Below are 20,801 nucleotides of genomic sequence, written 5' to 3'. Positions count from 1 at the left end.
CCTGATGCTTCCTTAATACCTGTGTGACCCTGGGCTTCAGGGATGCTAAGTGAAGGATGATGCAGGTATGTCCTCTGATGCCACCTACAGTTCTGAATGCATTATTCTAAGATCCATTGCTGGACCCAAAACATCATGCTGTTTTCTAAAAATAGATGGGCTATATAATATTTTTTTTTAGTTTCTGCAAGGCAAATGGCGGTAAGTGGCTTGCCCAGGGTCATACAGCTAGGTAATTATAAAGTGTCTGAGGCCGGATTTGAACTCAGGTACTCCTGACTCCAGGGCTGGTGCTCTATTCACTGCACCACCTAGCTGCCCCTATTTTCTTATTCTTCAACCCCATCCTCCATCTCCATGCTGAATGGGGAAGAAAGCAAAACAAACAAACAAAAATTCTTCAATGGATCTTCATGGCTTATGAGAAAGAAAATATATATTATTTAACCAGAAGTTCAAGGCCTTTCACATTCCAGTTCTAACATACTTTTTCAGATTCATTCGCTACTATTTCCCTTCATATGTTTAGTTTTCATATTAAGATGGACCACTCCAGTTAACAAATATTTATTAAAAGCTTATTGCATGTCAAACACTGTGCTGTTCTTCATTTCCTAAACTCATCTTACTCTTTGCTATTCCCATTCTTTTATTCATCTTGTCCTGGGATGTTCTCTCCCTTTCCTTCTCCAAGGTCTATATCAAGTGGTCTTCCTGGATACCTGGAGTCAGAAATAATCCTTCAGTCAGAAATAATCCTTCCCTCCTTGCTGTCTTATAGCATTTCAACAGTATTTTTTATGCACTTCAAATAATGCATATTAAATTAATTATCTATTATATCTCATCTCTTAGCTGAAATTTGAAGGATATGTTAAATTTCTCAAAGTATTTTTTACATATAACTTTCATTTTAATCTCACAATCCTATAAAGTAGATAATTCAGGTATAATCTCCATTTTATAGAAGAGGAAACTAAGGCTAAAAAAAGCTAAGTGACTTGGCTCTAATAGATCATAAGATATATTGATAGCATAAGTTTATGTTGTTTTCATCTTTATGAGCACAGACAACTAATGATTCATATGACAGAAGTGCTTGGTAAATGTTAATTAAATTAATTTAATTTTCTTTTAGGTGTTGAAGATTTTAAAACTTTCCTTAACTTTTCACTCTGCTTTGTTTATAGTTCTGGAGCTAACAATTTTCCCAAGGGAACATGTCTCCCTTCTAAAAATGGAATTCAAAAAGGAATAGAAATATCCCATAAAAATCTACTTTCTAGGAACATGTGTAATGATTTTTGAGATATAAATGTACAACATATATCGAAACATTTTGTACTAGTAAGCATTTATCTGTACCTATATAAAGGAAAAAATTGAAAGAGATTTGCTACCTCTTCTTTAAAACTTTGTCAAGGGAACACGTGACTATCCAAACTAGCATATTGCCTAATAAGGATGATAATTACAAAGGTAGTAGAAAATATGAAATTATAAATGGAAAAAAGTGACAAATTTCAACAGATTAATTATTGTTACTTCATATCCATTTTTAGAAGATCTTTTAATATATGGAATACATTTTCTATTTTTTTCACTACTCCTTTTCTGTAACTAACAGCATATTGGAAATTCAGTTCCTGCTACTGATTTATTACCTGATATTTGAATAGTTCATGCAGAGCTATAACTACCATTGGGCATATGGGACTTTATCCCAAGAAGACAACATGATGAAAAGATCACTTCTCCTTCAGGAGGTGGAGTGTGCATTCTCTTTTCAGCAACCACCACCATTCCCTTTTGACCTGAGCTCTACAAATCCAAAGCTGTCACCTCAATAATTATGTTATCATGCTATCCTCCCAGGGCTGTCCCCCTTAGACACAAGTGTATCCATGGTTACTGTGCCACCTCTCTGTCACCTTACCTGCTTTTTTCCTACGTGGAAAAATCTTCAAACCATGGCCCTGATTAGACTCTGATGGCTCTATGTTTTATTTTGTAAATGTATACATACCAATCTGGTGAAAGAAATGTAAATGGAAAAAGTTTTAAGGAGCTGAGGAATCCAACTTAGAACTAAAAATAGTTTCTGAGTCAACATATTATAATATTCTAAAACATGTGGAAACATATTTTCCACCTTGGATTCCATAAAAGTCACTAACATTGAAGAAAACATGTATGTGCTTTTTTGATTTTCCTATAGAAATTTTTATAGTATACTACTTCATAAATACCAACTGGAAAATATCAGTGATATTTCAAGTTAAAGTTCTTGTTCAGTCCAAATATATGTCATGAAGAGTTTCCTCATGTTTTTTGTATGTCTCTTGGCTTCAGAGTAATGGAACTATCACATTTCTGGGCAGATCAAAGTAACTGGGCTTCAGAATTGAAAAGTATCATTGCCAAATTCTATCAAAATGATCATGGGACATATGTTGCCTAAAAACTCTATCTATATTAAGGTGCTACAAAGACCAAGACTGTGAAAGAAATCTCAAAATTAGTTCCAAGGCAAGATCCAGGACGACTAGATACCCAACAAGCATAAAGGGAGGATCAAGTAGTATACAAGGCTGCAAATCGCCTTGGTTCAAGTTCTCAAAGCACAATCATATTTGTAGGTATACACAAAATTTCATGCTGCTCATTCTAAGTCTTAGAATATGCTTAATGATTAGAATATGCTTAATGATTTCCTCCTTCTACCTTCTTCATTCCATTTTCAATTGAGAACCTTATAGATGCAATTGAGAGATTTTCTTCCCTTTTTTCTGCTCTTTATGTTTTATCTACTTCTTAATCTGTCAACAAACATCCAGGAAGCATTAAACTATTAGGGATGCAAAGAAAGGTAAAGATAATCCCTGCTCTCAAGGAACTTAAAGGCTAATGGGGAAGACAAATAAATGACTAAATCCAAGCAAGGATAGTTGGAAACAATCAATAGAGGGAAGGCACTAGACTTAAGGTGGATCAGGAAAAGCAGAAATGAGGAGGGAGAGCATCCCAGGCATGGGAGATAGCCTGTGAAAAGGCCCAGAGTGGTGAGATGAATAATCTTATTTGAGAAACAAGTAGGCCACCACCTCTAAAGCACAGAGAATGGAGAGGATGAGTGTGAGAGAGGGTAAGGGATAAAAAGACTGAAAAGGTGGGGGGAGAGTAGATGTCAAATAAAAAAAAATTAGTATTTGATACTGGAGGTGATAGATCACTTTGACAGCTTAATAAAGGAGAAATAGGGATAGGAGACACTTCTGATAGATCAACTAGAAAGCTATAGCAGTATTCTAGTTGGGAGGTGATGAGGCTTTTGAACTAAGCTAGTGACAGTGGCAGAGAGAAAAAGGATGAATATGGGAGAGATTTGAAAAAGGCTTTGGCAAAAGATTGGATATGGGAGGTGACAGAAAGAAAGGAGCTAAGGATGACAAAGGTTTGGTGTACACAGGTGAAGAACCAGGAGAGAAGAGTCTCATGAAATTCAAGGAAAGAGAAAAGGGTGCTCAGCAGTGTCAGAGGCTGCATAGAGGTCAAGAAGGAAGAAAATTAATATAAAGACCATTAGATTTCAAAATTATGAAGTCATTAGCAATTTCAGAAAAGACAGTTTAAATTGAAAGATAAGGGCACATGCTAAAAGCTAGTCTAAAGAAGTAGTCAGGTGGGAACTGAGGAGATGGCTGGCCTGAAAGTCTCTTCAAATGAGGGCTTTGGGACTTTCCAATTTTCTTTGTGGATTGCTGCCTTTCCTATTGAGATTATAAGGAAGAGATCATCTTTCCTTCTTATATGTGTATTCCCATCCCTTAGTATTGAATCTGGCACATAATAATAGGTGCTTTTTAAATGATTATTTTCTAATTGGCAGAAAGCATCTGGGTGAGGTGAGATGAGGAAGGAAGAGCTTTTTGGCAAATAGCTTTCCCCCCCCCCAATAAAATATTAGATAAGATTCTGAGCTGAAAGGTATCATAGAGGGAGATTTTGGGGAAATCTGAAGAGGGATTAAAAAGGTTTGGTAAAACTGTGATGGTGAGTGGAGTCTGTGTTCTGTCCATGTCTCTCTGTTCTGTCTGTGTGTTTGTCCCTATTATGTTGTGTCTGTGTCTGTGTCTGTCTCTGTTCTGTTCTGTCTCTGACTCTGTGTCTGTCTGTGTTTATCTCTGTTCTGTGTCTGTCTGTCTCTGTTCTGTTCTGTTGTGTCTCTGTCTATCTCTGTTCTGTTGTCTGTGTCTGTCTCTGTGTCTGTTCTGTTGTATCTGCGTCTGTTCTGTTGTGTCTGTTTGTCTCTGTTGTGACTGTGTCTGTGTCTATCTGGTCTGTTGTGTCTCTCCACATCTGTGTTGTCTGTCTCCGTCTGTCTGTCTGTTTAGCTCTGCCTGTCTGTCCCTCTATGTCTGTCTCTCTGTCTTTCTGTCCCTCTCTCTGTATTGGTCTGTCTGTGTTTGTGTCTCTCTCCATCTGTGTCATCTGCCTCCATCTGTGTCTGTTTATCTCTGTCTCTCTCTGCCTGTCTATCTGTGTGTGTGTGTGTGTGTCTCTCCATCTGTCTTTTTCTCTCTCTGTTCCTGTCTCTCTATCTCTGTGTCTCTTCCTCCCTCCTTACTTTTCCTTCCTCTCCTTTCCTATAACTTCGTTTGAAAGTACTGCTGTAGCTCTAAGATCTCCATTAGTACTGAGTCTAATTCTATGCACATTTCTCTAGAATTCATAAAGCAAAGTTTGCCCACTATCTCCACCCCCTTATTTATTCTAATTTCTTTATCTTTTCTGCCAAGATCTATTGGGTCTGAACCCTACAATACCAAACACCGAACATTTTATCATGCATGGAAAACTTTCTCTTAGTCCTGGCTTTAAGGTTTTTTTTTTTTTTCCAAAATTGCTCTATGAGGTAAAATTACCTTCTCTAACAAAACAAGTCCAGTGAAATGGTTCCATTCCATCAATCTCCATTCATGCCTTTGGTTTTCTTCAGTAAGACCTTCAACGCCGAAACAATGGTACCCAAACCTGGCCCAGCCCTCCCAACCTTCCTCTGACCAACAGCATTTAATAATTTAAATTCTCCTTTCTGATAGATCTCTGTTTTTCTGGAACAGATGTTTTCACTTACAAAGATAAATTATTCAAAATTAACATTTCCAGTGCATCATATATATCCCAATTGGGGAACAGTATTTTAGAACACAGGACAAATCTGGTGGTCTGATCCAGGAAAGTAAGAGGGTTCAGGATCTGCTTTTTGAGAGCTAATAATCTCTTCAGGCAAAACTGGCAACAGTTTAGAGTCACTAATGGGATATCAATTCACCTAGAATTGCCTTCTTCCTTTTCACCATCATCTCTTGGAATCTTTAGTTTCATTCACAGTTCTGACTCTTCTGGTTGATAATAAATACTATTTCAGTCCTCAAATTATTGTGTATGGGGAGGAGAGAAGGGAGTTTTATGCCCTCAGCTTCAATTAACATAAATGAGGTTCAGACTTCTCAAATGAATCAAAGGTACAAACTATGTGGAAACAAGTCCTAGATACTTGCATTGAATTAATCAATAAAAAGCATAAACTACTAGCAGCTAGGTGGTGCAGTGATAGAGCACCAGTCCTGAAGTCAGGAAGACCTGAGTTCAAATTCAGCCCCAGACACTTAATACTTATCCAGCTGTGTGACCGTGGGCAAGTCATTCAACCTTACTGCCTTGCAAAAAAAAAAGCATGAACTTTTATTTTAGAATTCTATAGGTGAACTTCATAGCACTGGATGAAGGGAGAAAATGGACATCAAGTAACCTGAAACCATGAGGGGGTTAAGCCCAATTTTCCTATGAACCCTATGTGTAACTGGTGAGAGGGTAGCATTTATATAGTGCTTACTAAGTTAAACGCTTTTACAGTTATTTTATTTGATGCTTACAACAATCCTGAGAGGTTTATTATTATTATTATTATTATTATTATTATTATTATTATTGCCTTCATTTCACAGATAAGGAAACTGAAGCAAACAGGTTGTGATTTTCCAGGGTCATTTAGCTAGGGTCAAATTTGAACTCAGGTCTTGCTGACTCCAAGGCTAGGAGTCAGCTAGTTGCCTCTAGGTTATTTGGACCTGGATGAAAGTGTTTAGATGAATTCGAAACTTGTTGAATAATCAGACCTGAAGAGTAGGGACTAATGAGAAAATGTCAACCTGGAGGAAAGTCTCTAAAGAAATGTGCAAATCCTCTACTTTACCCCAATTTACATTTTTAACACTGATTTTGACAGTTATCAGGTTTGATAACTGTGTGGAGTTACCCATGAACTGAATGAGACAGAGAAATTAATAGGGCTAAAATAGGGTAAACTGAGATTTAATAAAGTTAAATGTAAAATCCTAAAATGGGGCTTAAAAATCAAGAGCATGTGTTACAGGAGAGGGCAGCTGTGACAATCCTACAGGTGTTACTGGATTGAAAACTCAATATATCAGCAATGAAACATTGTAACTAAAAATAATGCTCTCTTAAATATTAGAATGAGGGAGGTTTAGTCTAATTGTCCTCAGACGGACCACATAAGCAAGACGACATTTAATCCAGATATTCATTTATGGTCACAGGAAATATAAAACTCTGATACCTGATGAGTTGGAAGGGGCCTTGGAGATTACCTACTTCAATCTCCTTTTTACAGTTAGGAAAATTGAATTCCAAGAAATTATTTATTTTTTTCAAAGTTACACAAATTGTAAAGATGGGATTTATGCCCATGTTTTCTGATTCTCAATCAAATGAAATTTATACTCTATCTTGCTTTTTCCCCAGAAGCAAAGAACTAAAACCAAACTGAATCCAAATATTTTAAGGAATTAAAGGATTACATATGATAGAGAAACTATGATAAAAGTAACTACTATTGGCTTATATAGTAACAGTGAAAAAGTTCTGGGAAAGGGAGATGAATCATGCAAGTTTCAAACTGTCAAGAAATTTTAATTTAACTACTGGTACTCTGAATTTAAAACTCTCTTCCACTGACAAGTGGATGGTTATATTTCTGGAGAAAGCAAATTAAATCCATCTTGAACATTTTTGCTATAAGTGAAACCAAAAGAAAAAAGGAAGTTGCAGCCAAAACTAAGAACTACTCACAAGTATTTGTTGGAGAGGCAAAGAAAAATTGGCAGAGTTACCAAAAGGCAACAAGAAACATTATTTAATGTTATTCGGTTGGGTATATTGGAGAGAGACCGTATCAACTGATTCCATCAGTCCTTCCCCAATTAAAACAATTGACAAAATTCTCTGGCCCTAATATTTTTATCATGTGTGACTATCTCTACTGAATCAATCCATAGCATTAAACCAATGGATGTATGATGGAAAGTGGGCTCAAAACCCAAGCTTTCAAGTATCTGTTAACATAAAGGATGTGACAGTTCCAGCCAAGTCCCTTAGTGGAGAATTGCTTGGGAGGGAGGGAGGGAGGGAGGATGCTTTTCTTCTCCCCTCCCAATTTTAATGTTTGTTTATAAATAATTGTTTGCTTGGTTCCTTTCTCCAGTTTCTAGAGAGCCAATCGTTTGGTCTTTCTTTGTATTCCTGGCATATGGTAGTACCCAATATATAATAATTATTTAATGCCAGCTAACACTCACTGGCTAGCAATGGAATGTTAATCTTTATTCATTAGAACATTTGAATAACTTTAATATTCATTAGAAAAACCAATCTTTAATACAATTGGATTATGTAAATACTTCTTACATAGTTAAATAAATACTTTTAACAAGAGAATCAATAAAGGGATGTTTACCATAAGTCAAACTCAATAAGGAACTAACAAAAATATTCAACATACCAAAAAATTATCAAGCAACAATAATACAAATCCTCCAAAACAATGTATAGTTGAGAAATGGTTAGTCTTCATGGTCCCTTTCTTGCTAGCAGAAATCATTGTATAAAAAAAAAAATGTTGAGCTGTAAATAGGACTGGGTTTTACTAGACATTGAGAATGCTATATATTACATTTCTTAACAACTGGCAAAAACAATTGAACTTAGCATCTAGTTATCAAGGATAATCAGTTAAAATCTGAATAAAATCATAGATAGTTCCAATCCAACCTGTCGTTGTTTATCCTTTGTTCTCAAAGAAGACTGTGATATCAGGGAGGTGATGCCATGACAATCTCATGAATTGGATCTAAGTAATGGGGTGCTGTGCTAAGTCATTAGCCTCACTCTCTCTCCTCCAGAGTCATCTGGGTCCCGTGGCCAGATAGGAATCAGGACGACTGGAGATGGCCCTGGAGGCAATGAGGGTTAAGTGACTTGCCAAAGGTCCCACAGCCAGTAAGTATTTGAGGCCAGATTTGAGCTTCTGTCTTGACTCCAAGGCCAGTGCTCCATCCAACCTGTCAGCTACCACAATGCCATTGCAAAGGTAAAATCTTCCTTTGCCCTGCCTAACCTTGCTCCTACTTACCTGCAGCCTCCTTAGCAATAGTGAAGTGTCTTTCCCCATGACGCTTAATGTGAGAGTATCCCCTGATAACCTAATCTGTCTTCATAAGTTATTTGGAAATACTTCCACACTGCTTACCCTGAGTTTGTTTTTTGAAGCTTGTTCCAGCTGGCAAAATTGCTAGCTAAGATGTTGACTAAAAGATTGCTTTTGTTATTTCAAATATATGAGAAGACAGACTAACCTGTGGCTTAAAAAGAAACCCTTCCAAGTCAGGTCAAAACCTCAGACGACAGCATTAAAGGCCAAAGATGAAGTGTGAGAAGATAAGTTAAGAAAACTGAAAGCTAATAATACTCACAGCAATAGGTCATTCCCATGTCACATAAACACAAGCATGCAGATTCATAAATAAATAAAGTTGTTCCATTTCATTATTTAAAGCACATTGCAGTCAAGCCAGGAGAAAAAAAATCATCCGAAAAACATTATATAATAACATGCTGGTAATGCTGAAACATACAGTGTATCCTACATTAGATACTATTGCTATAGTTTTATCATTCAGAATGCTATAGCTTCTTCAGAAGGTGGCATTACACTATTTAGTAAAAAAGTCACAGATGATTATGATTTTACTCATTATTATATAACTGAGTTGCATTCTTTTCCCTCTCAAAACTGATGAAATATATGCACATAATGTGCCATATATTATATGTATATACTTTTATGAGTCAGTGAGAATTTTTAAAGTTAGAAAAGAGGGATATTCATTTAAAGATAGAACGTAAGTCAACTGAAAGCATGTATGACTTATTTTGAGTCTGTGTATGCATCCCTAATCCTAGCACAATTCCTGTTGCATAGTAAATATGTATTTAGTGTTTGTTGGGCGAACACTAATGAGCTTTTTGTATAGAAAAAAATCTTGTTTTTGAAAATTAGTCTCATCAGAATAATTTGCTATAGATTTTGATTTTTTTAAAAATAATTTTAACAATGATGATAATGTTGGCATACCTGATCTTCAAAAATTTGACTAAATAATATAGAATTGATGAATAACAAAGTCATGTTGTTCTTAAAATAGTATGAAAACATAATTTAATGGAAAATGAGACTTTCTCATTCAAACTTTAGGTTTCACTTTACTCCTATTAAAAATGAAGAATTCAGCAGAATCCCTTCTTCCCATGCCAAGTCAAAGGTCATGCACTTAGCAGTCTTTCTGTGCACCCACAGAATGATGGTTCTAGGATTCTCCGGCTTTTTCTATGCCAAAGAATTCATAGGCCTGTTTCCTTTCCCTGATTCTGTCTTTAAATGAATTGGATCTTAACTTATGGAAAATGTCACCCAATTTAAGGCTGCTTTTAGTTATTTATTTTCATAAACTTAACCTAGTGAAACCTGGTTTGGGTACCAATAATATACACACACAAAACCCCCAAATGCCAGAAAATTTGTCCACCTTTCCAAGAAACATAGTTTATATTTATTAGAAATATCACAAAACAAGAACAGGAAACTTATACCTTTTAATGATATAGTACAAAAAAGATAGAGATTTTAGTCAATTAATGATTTTAATGATTACGAGACCTGTGACATAAGAGGAATATCAAAGCATCCATAGGGTTAATTGCTTAATACTATAGCATATTATATTATACTAGTTCATACTTTTAAAACACAGCAAGTTATTAGCAGTGAAGGGTTGAACCTTCCTGAGGTTCTCCTTTCAGTGAGAGGATGTTATAGAGAAGACAGCCTAGGTTTAAAAAATATTAGTAGCAAGCACTAGTTGAGTTAATACAGTTAAAGACAAACTTTGCACTGGGGGAAGCTGAATGAAAAAGCAACGGTAAAGCTTACAGAACTTAGCTCGTACAATTTGCCTTGAAGGCGGAAGATTGGTTCCCTGAAATAGCAAAGAATTGTGTTTTAGTTAAGAAAAAAAGTTTCTAGAGAAAAATCTGACTCATTTATTCCTCCTCCCTTCAAAACAATGTAAATCAAAAAACTCAATCACAGAGGCTCCCATCTATTTTATTAACATTCCTCTGCAGCATGAAAATTTATAATAGTTGCAGAACCTTCATTGTTTTGACTTGAAAAGAAATACTAATGCAAATATTCATGAACACACAAAACATAACAGAAACAACAAACTTTTAGTTAATGCAATCTCTGCAAAGCACTATGATTAGTCAGAGACAGCCGGTCAACCTAAAGAATGAATATTTTAAAAACCAAATAAATGTTTGGAATCAACATCTTCATAAAACCAATAGAAATACTGCCAAAGAGCACATCAAAGCAAGAGAGCCTTCCTCTATGAGCTGTCCCTTCACTGTTACCAAGCTGTGCAAATGTGTGAACTAGTAAGCAGCACCAGAAAGCCCATGCAAGTACTCACCAGCTCTTTATCCTTGAACTGACTCACAGGTTCAGGGATCATCAAATTAAATTTAGGGGTAACATAAGCAGGTAGAATAGTACATAGAGGATAGGAAGTAAAAAACTCAAAAAGCTATGCAAATAGCAGAAGTTATTAAAATAGAAATCAAACTGTTAGCAGCCCAAAACAACTAATGAAACAACTGTATTTCATTCTGCAAACTTAAAACATAAAAACACAAGCTCCATGTCAAGCAGATTTTGCAAAAACAAACAAAACAAAACAAAAACTATTGGCATCTTTAAAAAAAAATGGTCAATAAAGCTCCAGTCATTCAAGCATGCAGTTAGTAATTCTTTTTTACAAGATTCCTACCTGATTTCCAACTGCACTCTTCTTGTGAACCTGACTGCTTCTCTGCTGGGCACTAAAAAAAGGCAAACAGGAAAGTTTCAATGAAGAAACTCTGAAGTTTTACTCCTGAAGGATTAATCAGATAACAGAATTGAATAATCCTTTCTAATGAAGAGATTGCAGATTGGTATGAAATTTGTGAAGAAAAACAGTTATTCTGAATTTGTAGTAATTGATGTTTATAAAACAAAAATATTAGAATGTTACAGGAAGAAAAGTATTTAGAATCACATGAGTCTATAACTATTTGTTTCATAATCCAGATATTCAAGAGATTAGATTTCAGCCTGGTCAGTCTGTTAGAGAAGCCAAAAGTCCAAAAGGAATTAGAGCTCTTTTTTACACACCTGAAATTTGGCTTCTATTATTTTAAAACATCCTATTTTAATTATATTATTCTATGAATCCTAACATTTCATCATAATATGAGGGGGGGGGATCAAGACCAATTTGGTTATTCTAGAAAGACTAATAAAAATCTTCCTTCCATTGATTTCTTAGTACTTTATCTTACAAGCTTGCTTTAGAGACACTCACTGAACTTTTCAACATATTCTTAGGGGTTCATGTATTTTAATAGATATTTAATACCACTAAAGGTAAGTGTTAAAAAAAATGGAATTCCAAGACTTGTCATGTTTCAATCAATAATTTCATGTACAATGTAAGCACATGGTGCTTTTTATCTTAATAGGAATTACATCATTCCATTTAGAAGATATTTAGACAAACTGCTGGCTATAAAAATCATTGCAAACAGGTAGTAAACTATAAGAAATAAAATATATTTTAATAACTAGCTTTCTAGAAAATGTGAACTATTATTTGGAATCTTCTATTCATAGAGTAAAAATGGAAATCAACTAAACATCTATTGAGCAGAAGGAATTGTTTTACAAATGAATCAAGCAACTGATAAAAAAGTAAAAACCAGAATGGTATCTGTTATTCATGACCGGCTTTTATATCAAGGATGTTTTCATGTAATCATTTTTTTTTATGAGACTAATAGAAAAAAAAGAAACTTACATATCTAGCAGCAACAGCAAAGCTGCTAGAACATAATCAAGAATTTAGCTGGGCCTTAGGCAAAAAAATGTGAAGTAAACAAGAGCTCTGAGGGTGGTTTGTAAGTGGTCAATAAACCCTAGGGTATGCATAAGGTGAGTGTTTTCTGTCCTTGGAATTCTGGACCTAATTAATGGAATTAACTCATTAAACATCTCTGCTCATATGTTCCTCCTCCCAGAAACATAAGGTCTTAACTCACTTTTTCTTTTCTCCTGAGGATCTTCAAAGAATGACTGATCATGAAAATTTCATGGGTTGAAGGAAATATTTTCATTGTGGTACCTTTAAAAACATGTCATTTTTATTCCACCTCTGTTCGGTGATAGCTCTGCTCTGTGGTAGCCATGTGATTAACTATTTACCTTTTTTCCATTTCTATGCCAGATACATATAATAATGGGTAGTAGCTAACATTTAAAAAGTGCTTTGTCTGTCAACATTTTATAGACAATGTCTTATTTGATCCTCATTAAGCTGTGAGATAGATGCTATTGTTATAGCCATATTTCAGATGAAAAAGCTAAGGCTAGGAAATTTAAATGACTTGTCCAGCATCATAGTTAGTAAGTATCTGAAGCAGGATTCAAACCCATGTTTTCCTTTCTCTTTGTGCAGCACTTCATCTGCCCTACCACACTACTCCATGTGAAAATAAATTATTGGCAAAACCTCTTTCTCCAATATCTTCTTGTCGTCTAAATTTAATTGGCACAGAACTAACAATAGATAGAATTGTGAGGTTGGTGGTGCCTTCCATCCTTTTGGACATCTCCATACTATGATCAAATGAGATATAAGTTGTAATGTATTTAAATCAATGCCTTTACTAATAACAGTGGGTTCTATGAATTCCCTTCCCCTCCCCTGCCACACCAAAGACAAAGAACATTTGCTTTGGGTTCTGAATTGCTTACTCCAACATGAGTGCCATCCCTGCCCCGGACTCTTCAGGTCCCTTGTCCTTTATCCTTTCTAAGTCTCCCTCTCCCCAATCCCCAGTCCTTCATTCTATGACTCCCTTTAAGACAGTTTTCTCTCTGCTAATCTTATAATATATGGGGGTTTTCAATATATGTCCCCCCAAACTGATGTGACCTTTCCCAAGTAACAGCAGAATTTTTATTGATGAAGTTATTTAAGAACTGACTTTCTTGGTGGGAATATCAGGTACTATGAAAAACCTATGGTGTAGATATTTCTGAGCAAGTGGCCTATTGGCATTCCAACTTTGAGGGCAACAGCATATACAATGGATTGAGCCCTGAGCCTGGAGTTGAGAAGACTTGCCCTCAAGTCTTATTTACACACTTACTGTGTGACCCTAAGCAAATGGCTTGATTTCTGCCTTCAGTCTCCTCAAATTATAAACTAAAACTCATAATAGGTTGTTGGAAGGATCTAATAGTGGCTGGCATATAGTTGATGCTTCCCTATAAAAATCATTTTAGGGGGCAGCCAGGTGGCACAGTGGATAGAGCTCCAGCCCTGCAGTCAGGAGCATTTGAGTTCAACAGGCCTCAGACACTTAATCCTTTCTAGTTTGGTGTCCTTGGGCAAGTCATTTAACCCTATTATCTTGCAAAAACCATAAATAAAAAAACAAAATAAAATCATTCAATGAAAGAATAGGCTTGTGAATAGGACCTGCCCCTGAGCAATTCAAATAGTAAAGAAAGTATTGTGTAGCAGAAAGAACAACAGCTCTGAAAGGTTTCTTCCAATAACTTTCTCTTCATCCTTGATCTCTTCCCTCTCTTTTCATTTTCCTTAAAGAACTAAATGGGGTTGTGGAGGGCATGGAGATCAGGCTCTGGAGACTTTCTCCGAAGGTAACTGCTTCTAGTCTGATGTCCTTTGACTCCCTGGTCCAGGAGGAAGAGAACCTGGTCCCCTTTGTCACCTCCAAACTCTGCCCATACAATCTTGTTCAGCTCCACTTCTGACTCTTCTGTCAGCTTTCATTCAATCCAGATCTTTGTTACTATGATCTCTCAGTCTCCAAGTCTTCAATAACTGGCTTAGAGTATCTTCTATTCAACCTTCCTCCTCCCCCCACCCTATATATAGGGGTAGATAGGTAGCACATTGTATAAAACCCTAGGCCTTAGAGGCAGAAAAACCCGTTCAAATCCAGTCTCAGACAATTAGTTATGCAACCCTGAACAAGTCATTTAATCTCTGTTTGTCTCAGTTTCCTCAATTGTAAGAAAAGGATAATAACAGCACCTACTTCTTTGGGTCACTGTGGGAATCAAATAATTTTGTCAAGCTCAAAACACAATACCTGACTCATTTTAGATGTTTAATACATATTTGTTTTCTTCCTTCTCCCTTTGCTCCATGTTTGCTTATGCCATACTTCAGGACATATATATTGATGGCCTTTGCCTCCACATTCATCATTCTTCTCAGTTTCTATGGTCTCCATCTTTGCTACACCTCAGCTAACCCCAGAGACAGTTATACCTTAAGATCTAATCATTATCAATAACCATACCACTGCATCCATCTCCTGAATTCTGAACTCAAAATTCACCCTCTTTATTCATAATCTTCTGTCCTTCAGTGTTTCCTTTAGCCTAATTTCTCCTAAATCCTTGTTTTATTCTCACTCTAATGTCCTGTTCCTCCTTCTATCCATTCACATTCTTTTATTACATTACCTGTACCATGACCTCACATGGCTTTCACTGGACTCTAGAATTGATCAATTCAGCATATACTGCACTCTACCTTTATTTCTTTGTTCTACCATCATTCATGTTCTGATACCTCTTTTACTGAGATTTACTTCCTTCCACAATCTAGGTAGACAAGATCCCTTGTACTCTTGAGCTATGGAACACTGCTAGAGAAAGAGCCTTTTTTCCCTCTCTGATGTTTAGGGGCATCTAAGTGGTACCTGGCCAGGAAGATTCATCTTCTGAAGTTCAAATCTAGCCTCAGACACTAAGAGATGAGTGATCCTCGGCAAGTCAATTTAAACCCATTTGTCTCCATTTCCTCATCTTGTAAAATGAACAAGAGGAGGAAATGGCAAACCATTCCAGTATCTTTGTCAAAAGCAAAACAAAAAATAATGGGATCATCCAGAAATGGCTGAAATGAATGAAGAACAACAGCAACTATGGAATTCATTCTATTCACACACAGCAGGGATACCTGAGGGTCACTTTTCCCTCCCCTGGGGTCCTGTGACTCTGAGATATGGGCTTGGATTTTGGTTTTGTTTTATTTGTCCTTTTCAATCATAGGGGCAGGGAGTGAAGTCTCTGACAGAGAAGCTCAGGTCATGGGGATCTCAAAGTTCAGGACTTCAAACCAGATGTTGCCACCAGTCATCAGAAAAGACCTGAGAAGCCAGGATTTAAGGGGTGGCAGTGAGGTGGGATGCACTGGGAATTTGATACGGTTACTACTATGAAAGAAATAAGCTAGGCCACAATCATCCTTTCTCTTTTTCAACTTCAGTATATTTAACTACTGGCTCTTTCCTAGCTGCCTACCCAACACTTCCAGGACACCCTGGTACTTAAAACTTCACTTGACCCTGCATATTTAAAGCTATAATCTCATATTTCTTTTCCTTTTCACTGTCATAATTCTAAAAATGGACGTCTACAAATGACAATTGTTGGAAGGTCTCAGGAAAATAAGTACATTGTTGGTGGAGGTATGAATTCATCCAGTCATTCTGCAAATATTGATTGAAAATAAATTAAGAAGATGAATTTATGGTTTTTAAATATATATATATGTATGTATATATACATATATATATATAGAGAGAGAGAGAGAGAGAGAAAGAGAGAAAGAGAGAGAGAGAAAGAGAGAGATAGCATTAGTTGACCAAGCCACTGAAGTGATCTCTTTTTCCCTAAGCCACTGGTTCAGCTGCTAGCAAAATGAAACCTCCCAAAGCATTGGGACCACCCCATTTTACCATACCCTAGATATGACTCCACTAAAAAGTAGCAATTCTAGAAATATCTACCACAAGATTACAAAAACCATCAAGGAATCTCTAAAACTGAGATTTATGGAAATTTAGTCACCACTCCTATCAGATTAGAAACCAAGAAGAAAACACACACACACACACACACACACACACACACACACACGATATGTATTCTGTCCTTCCTTTTATTTTTCAATAAACCTATAAACAAAAGCACTTCTCAACCAGCTCCTGCAGTTGGTGGTGCTGATGAAAGAAAAGTTCTCTCTATCAAGAACAGTAAGTGAGGGTGGGAATAGAGATATCAATTGAAAAAGTAATGACAAAGAACTTCATATTCTCTGGGATGGTAAAATACATACATAAGTGATTTGTAAACAATATTAAGAGTAGAAGACATCCTTGTAACAAACCAGAGTTCAATACTTTGGGAGGGATAGAAAAATAATGTGAGAAGAAAAATCAAAGTAGTTCAGGAGTTTGATGCCAAGGTTCTAATATAAAGCATTTATTAGTGGCAACACAGACATTCTGTAGGAGAGAGAAAGAGATAATGAACACTCCAACTCTGAGAATTTTCATGGAGCTCATATAACAAGAACTGAAGTATACACACTGTATCATTTCAACTGTGAGAAAACAGGTGTCAGGACATATTCAGCACAGTGGAAAACAAACAGACCTTGGTCTGTTATATGGCATTGAGATATCACTTTAACAGGCTGTGTCTGGAGTCTATGTTTCCTTTAAACCACTAGAGAACATAAATCTCAGTAACTCAGAAGCCATATCATTCACATAGTACAAATGGAGGCGAACATGAGAACTTGAAAGCTCACTACACAAAAGCAGTCTACTTAATAAGCTTGCCTTTCTTTTTAAGTGGTGGATTATGGAAAAAAGAATGGAAGTAAAAGAATAATTTGATCAGCTATTATTAATATAAATTGCTAAATCAGATTCAGTTTAAGGAGAAAAACAGAATTTAGATAAAGATAATAAATCCTTCTGATACATTCCAGTGTTAAACATAGAAACTTTTATTATAATTAGAAAATCATATTTGTAAATAGCAGGAAAATCCCAAGTAAAATCATCCTAAAGCAGCTTGGCTACATTGCAAACCACATTTTATGACCTATATGTGATAAAAGAAAGATGGAAAGGGAAAATGAACTGTATTACTAATATGATGAAATTCTACTTCAAGAACAACATCTATAACAAATTTACCTTATAAAAGTCATATCTATAATAAATTAGGAACTGATTCAAACTCAGAAGAACAAGTCATTTACCAACAGAAAGATGATGGAAAGAAATGAACAAGCAATTTCCCAAGAATAGCCAAACAATAGTATGGAAATGGAATAGAATTATTATGTCAGAAATTTTTAAATGAATACTTTCAGGCTAAGCTGGAAAGAACTTTATAAACTGATACAAATCAAAGCAAGTAGAACTCAAGGAACAATTAACATGGCAGCCTTATTAAGAAAAACAGCTTTGGAAAATAGACTTCTGGTTAATGGAATGGTAAACAATGAGTCTAGAAGATTGAAAAAGAACAATACCATTCACATTCTACTATCAGAGATAAAGAATTTAAAACACAAATAAAAAATTGGGGAGGGGGTGAGTCCATGTGGAGATTTATTTGGGGGGACAGAATAATTGAATGTTGGCTACACATGAAAACCATATTGAACGATACAAATATCTATTATAAAAGAAAAAAAGAAAAAATTATTTTTCCAACATCAATAAAAACTAGATTAGTAAAGGGTAGAGGCACCCACTGGAGGAAAAAGACTAAATTCATAATTGTCTACATATTCTCTTTTGGATATTTTAAAATGTCTATTATGATATGAATTAGCCTTGAAATTTCAATTTTAGGGGGACAATGGAAAGATTTTTTAATACATATATATACATTTCAAATCCTCACTAAGCAATATTTCTTTGACAACAAGAGTTTAACAATCCATCCACTCATCTTTATCTATCTATCACTTTAAAATTTATAAAGTGGTTTCCTTACCACAGACATAGGAACTAAATGCATATCTTAATCAAAACAATAGTATATTTTATATATTGCTTTACGAAATTGCCCATTTGAGTCATAAAAATCAAAGAATCTTAGATTCATAAGTGACCTCAGAAAGCTATATATTGCTTTACTTTGCAAAATTGCCCATTTGAGTAGCAAAATCAAAAAATCTTAGATTCATAAGTGACCTCAGAAAGCTTTAATATAAATGTGGACATCAACAGGAATCTCTACAATAGATGCACAATAGACCACAAAAGTGGTCATACAAATTTTGCCTGAAGACTTCCAATAAGAGGCAATCCATTCCACTTCAAAATTCATCTTTTAAATAGTTATATTTCTTAGAAACCGTTTCTTTTCATGACCATGACAGAACTGTAGAATTGGAAGTTTCCTCAGAGATCAACTAGTTCAATCCAGACCAGAAAAGAATAGTTACTCTAACAGGTCTCAAAAGTACTCATTCAGTTTCTGAGGAACTCTGAAGAAAGGTAAACCATCACCCATCAAAACAACTCAATCTATATTTGGACAACCCTATTAGGAAATGTTTCTTCATATGGAACCTAAATTTGCCTATTTGTAAGGCTCAGCCTTCTGGTACCAAGACAATGTCTAATAATTCTATGTGAAAATCTTTAAAGTACTCAAACACAGAGGTCAGATCCCCCCAAAATAGAATCTTCCTAACAAGCATTCCTAGTTCTTTCAACATCTTACAGGGATTCAAGACTTTTCAGTATCCTGGTTGTCATCATCCCTAAGCTCTCCACCTTATCAATGTCATTCCTAAGTTGTGACTCTCAGAATTTATCACAATATTCCAGATGCAAACTAAAAAGGTCTGTAATCATGCCTCTCAATGTAACCAAATATCCCTTTACTTTGAAATCCACTAAAATAAACAATTTTTTAAAACTGTGTTTAACCATATCTACCCCATCTTGCCCCAGAAAAACTGATTTTTTTATCCTAGTGAAAAACTTTATATTAAGCCATATTGAATTTTATTTAATAGGTTTCATTTAATGCTAAGGCTAGTCAGGATCATTTTTGCATACTGATTCTATCACCCAGAGTATAAGCTATTCATCATAGCTTTGTGTCATCTCTCATTTGATAAATAAGTCATCTATGTCTTTGTGTAAAACTCAAATAGAAATTAATTTCCTGAGGAAGTATATTGACTTTAAAAATTACAAATTAGTATTATCTATATTCCACTGTATTTTTATTTTGTTACACATTTCCAGCTTATATTTTAATCTGTTGTGACCTATATTGGGAAATTTTTCAATCTGTGAGTTTGATACCTCTGATGTAAATCATTGATTAAAATGTTTAGTAATTCAGAGACAAACATAGATTCCTGACAAACTCCAGAGGAAACAAACTGAAAAGTTAACATGGAGTTTATCAATGACTACTATATGTTTAGTCATTGGACCAGTACTGTGTCCATCTAATTATATTATTACCTTGATCAAATGTACCCATCTTTTCACAAGAATAAATTCAGGAAATGAATTGCTGAAATCCAAGAAAATATCATTCCTTATATCCACTAATTTAATAACCTACTCAAAAAAAGGAAATGTTAGCCTTTCATGACTTCTTTTAATTAACTAAGAATACATTTCCCAACAAAGAGTAATAGTTTATAGGAAGTAAAAATATGCAAATACTATCAGAAATATTTAAATAAGATAATATTGATATGATTGACGGTATGGCACTGAAATGAATGCCAGTAGCATGACATTCTACTTCTCAGGTCAAAGATGCCCATTATATAGTGTATATTAATATCTATTCATCTCTTATGTACCATGTTTTCTTAATATTAATATGCAGTTCATATAATGAGTGACTACAAGTAAAAAAGGAAGATCACTTTCTATAGAAGATTTTCTGTAGTAGGACCATATTTGAAGCAAACTTTTCAGATGTCTGATATTTCATTCATTTGAGCCCTGACTGAATGGGTTTCAGAATGACTGAAAGGGTTTCAAAACACAGGCTCACATTACTACTCACAACCTCAACCCCCAAAAGCACAGACAGTGGCTTAGACCCTGGGAATTCCTACACTTGGCCTAAGATGATAATAAGCCTAGAATACTGAATATATTATATTGTCCTTATAGTCATGAAAAGTATATCCTTAGTATTTCAACATCAAGATACAAATGAGCTGATTTAAAAAAAAAAAAAACTTTTATCTAAATAATACCAGTTCACTTCACCCAGAGGCAGCTAGGTGGCATGATGGATAGAGCCCTGGACCTGGAGTCTGAAGAGTTAAATTTCCCCTTAAATAAAATGGGGTTATTGTGTGGGTTACTGTGTGGATAAAATTAAGCATTTGTAAAATGTTTTACAAACATTAAAGCACTATATATCAGATGTTATTATT

General features: G+C 35.3%; 1 protein-coding gene across 9 annotated transcripts in view; it reads right to left on the bottom strand.

Moving 5' to 3' along the window:
- DNM3 (dynamin 3) overlaps nucleotides 1-20,801 on the bottom strand; it is a 670,943-nt gene that overhangs the window by 388,520 nt on the left and 261,622 nt on the right. For 6 of the 9 annotated variants that reach the window (XM_074222020.1, XM_074222018.1, XM_074222023.1 and 3 more), the window contains exons 13-14: nucleotides 11,256-11,307; nucleotides 10,371-10,400 (exon numbers count right to left, since the gene is read on the bottom strand). In XM_074222020.1, coding sequence (XP_074078121.1) covers nucleotides 10,371-10,400; nucleotides 11,256-11,307 — 82 coding nt within the window. The remainder of the gene's footprint in view (nucleotides 1-10,370; nucleotides 10,401-11,255; nucleotides 11,308-20,801) is intronic. The other 3 variants (XM_074222019.1, XM_074222024.1, XM_074222025.1) reach the window with 1 other exon arrangement.

Source organism: Macrotis lagotis, chromosome 2 (genome assembly GCF_037893015.1).
Source record: "Macrotis lagotis isolate mMagLag1 chromosome 2, bilby.v1.9.chrom.fasta, whole genome shotgun sequence".
Classification (NCBI taxonomy): Eukaryota; Metazoa; Chordata; class Mammalia; order Peramelemorphia; family Peramelidae; genus Macrotis; species Macrotis lagotis.
The sequence above is the reverse complement of the archived record's forward strand: the minus strand, read 5'-3'. Positions and strand labels throughout refer to the sequence as shown.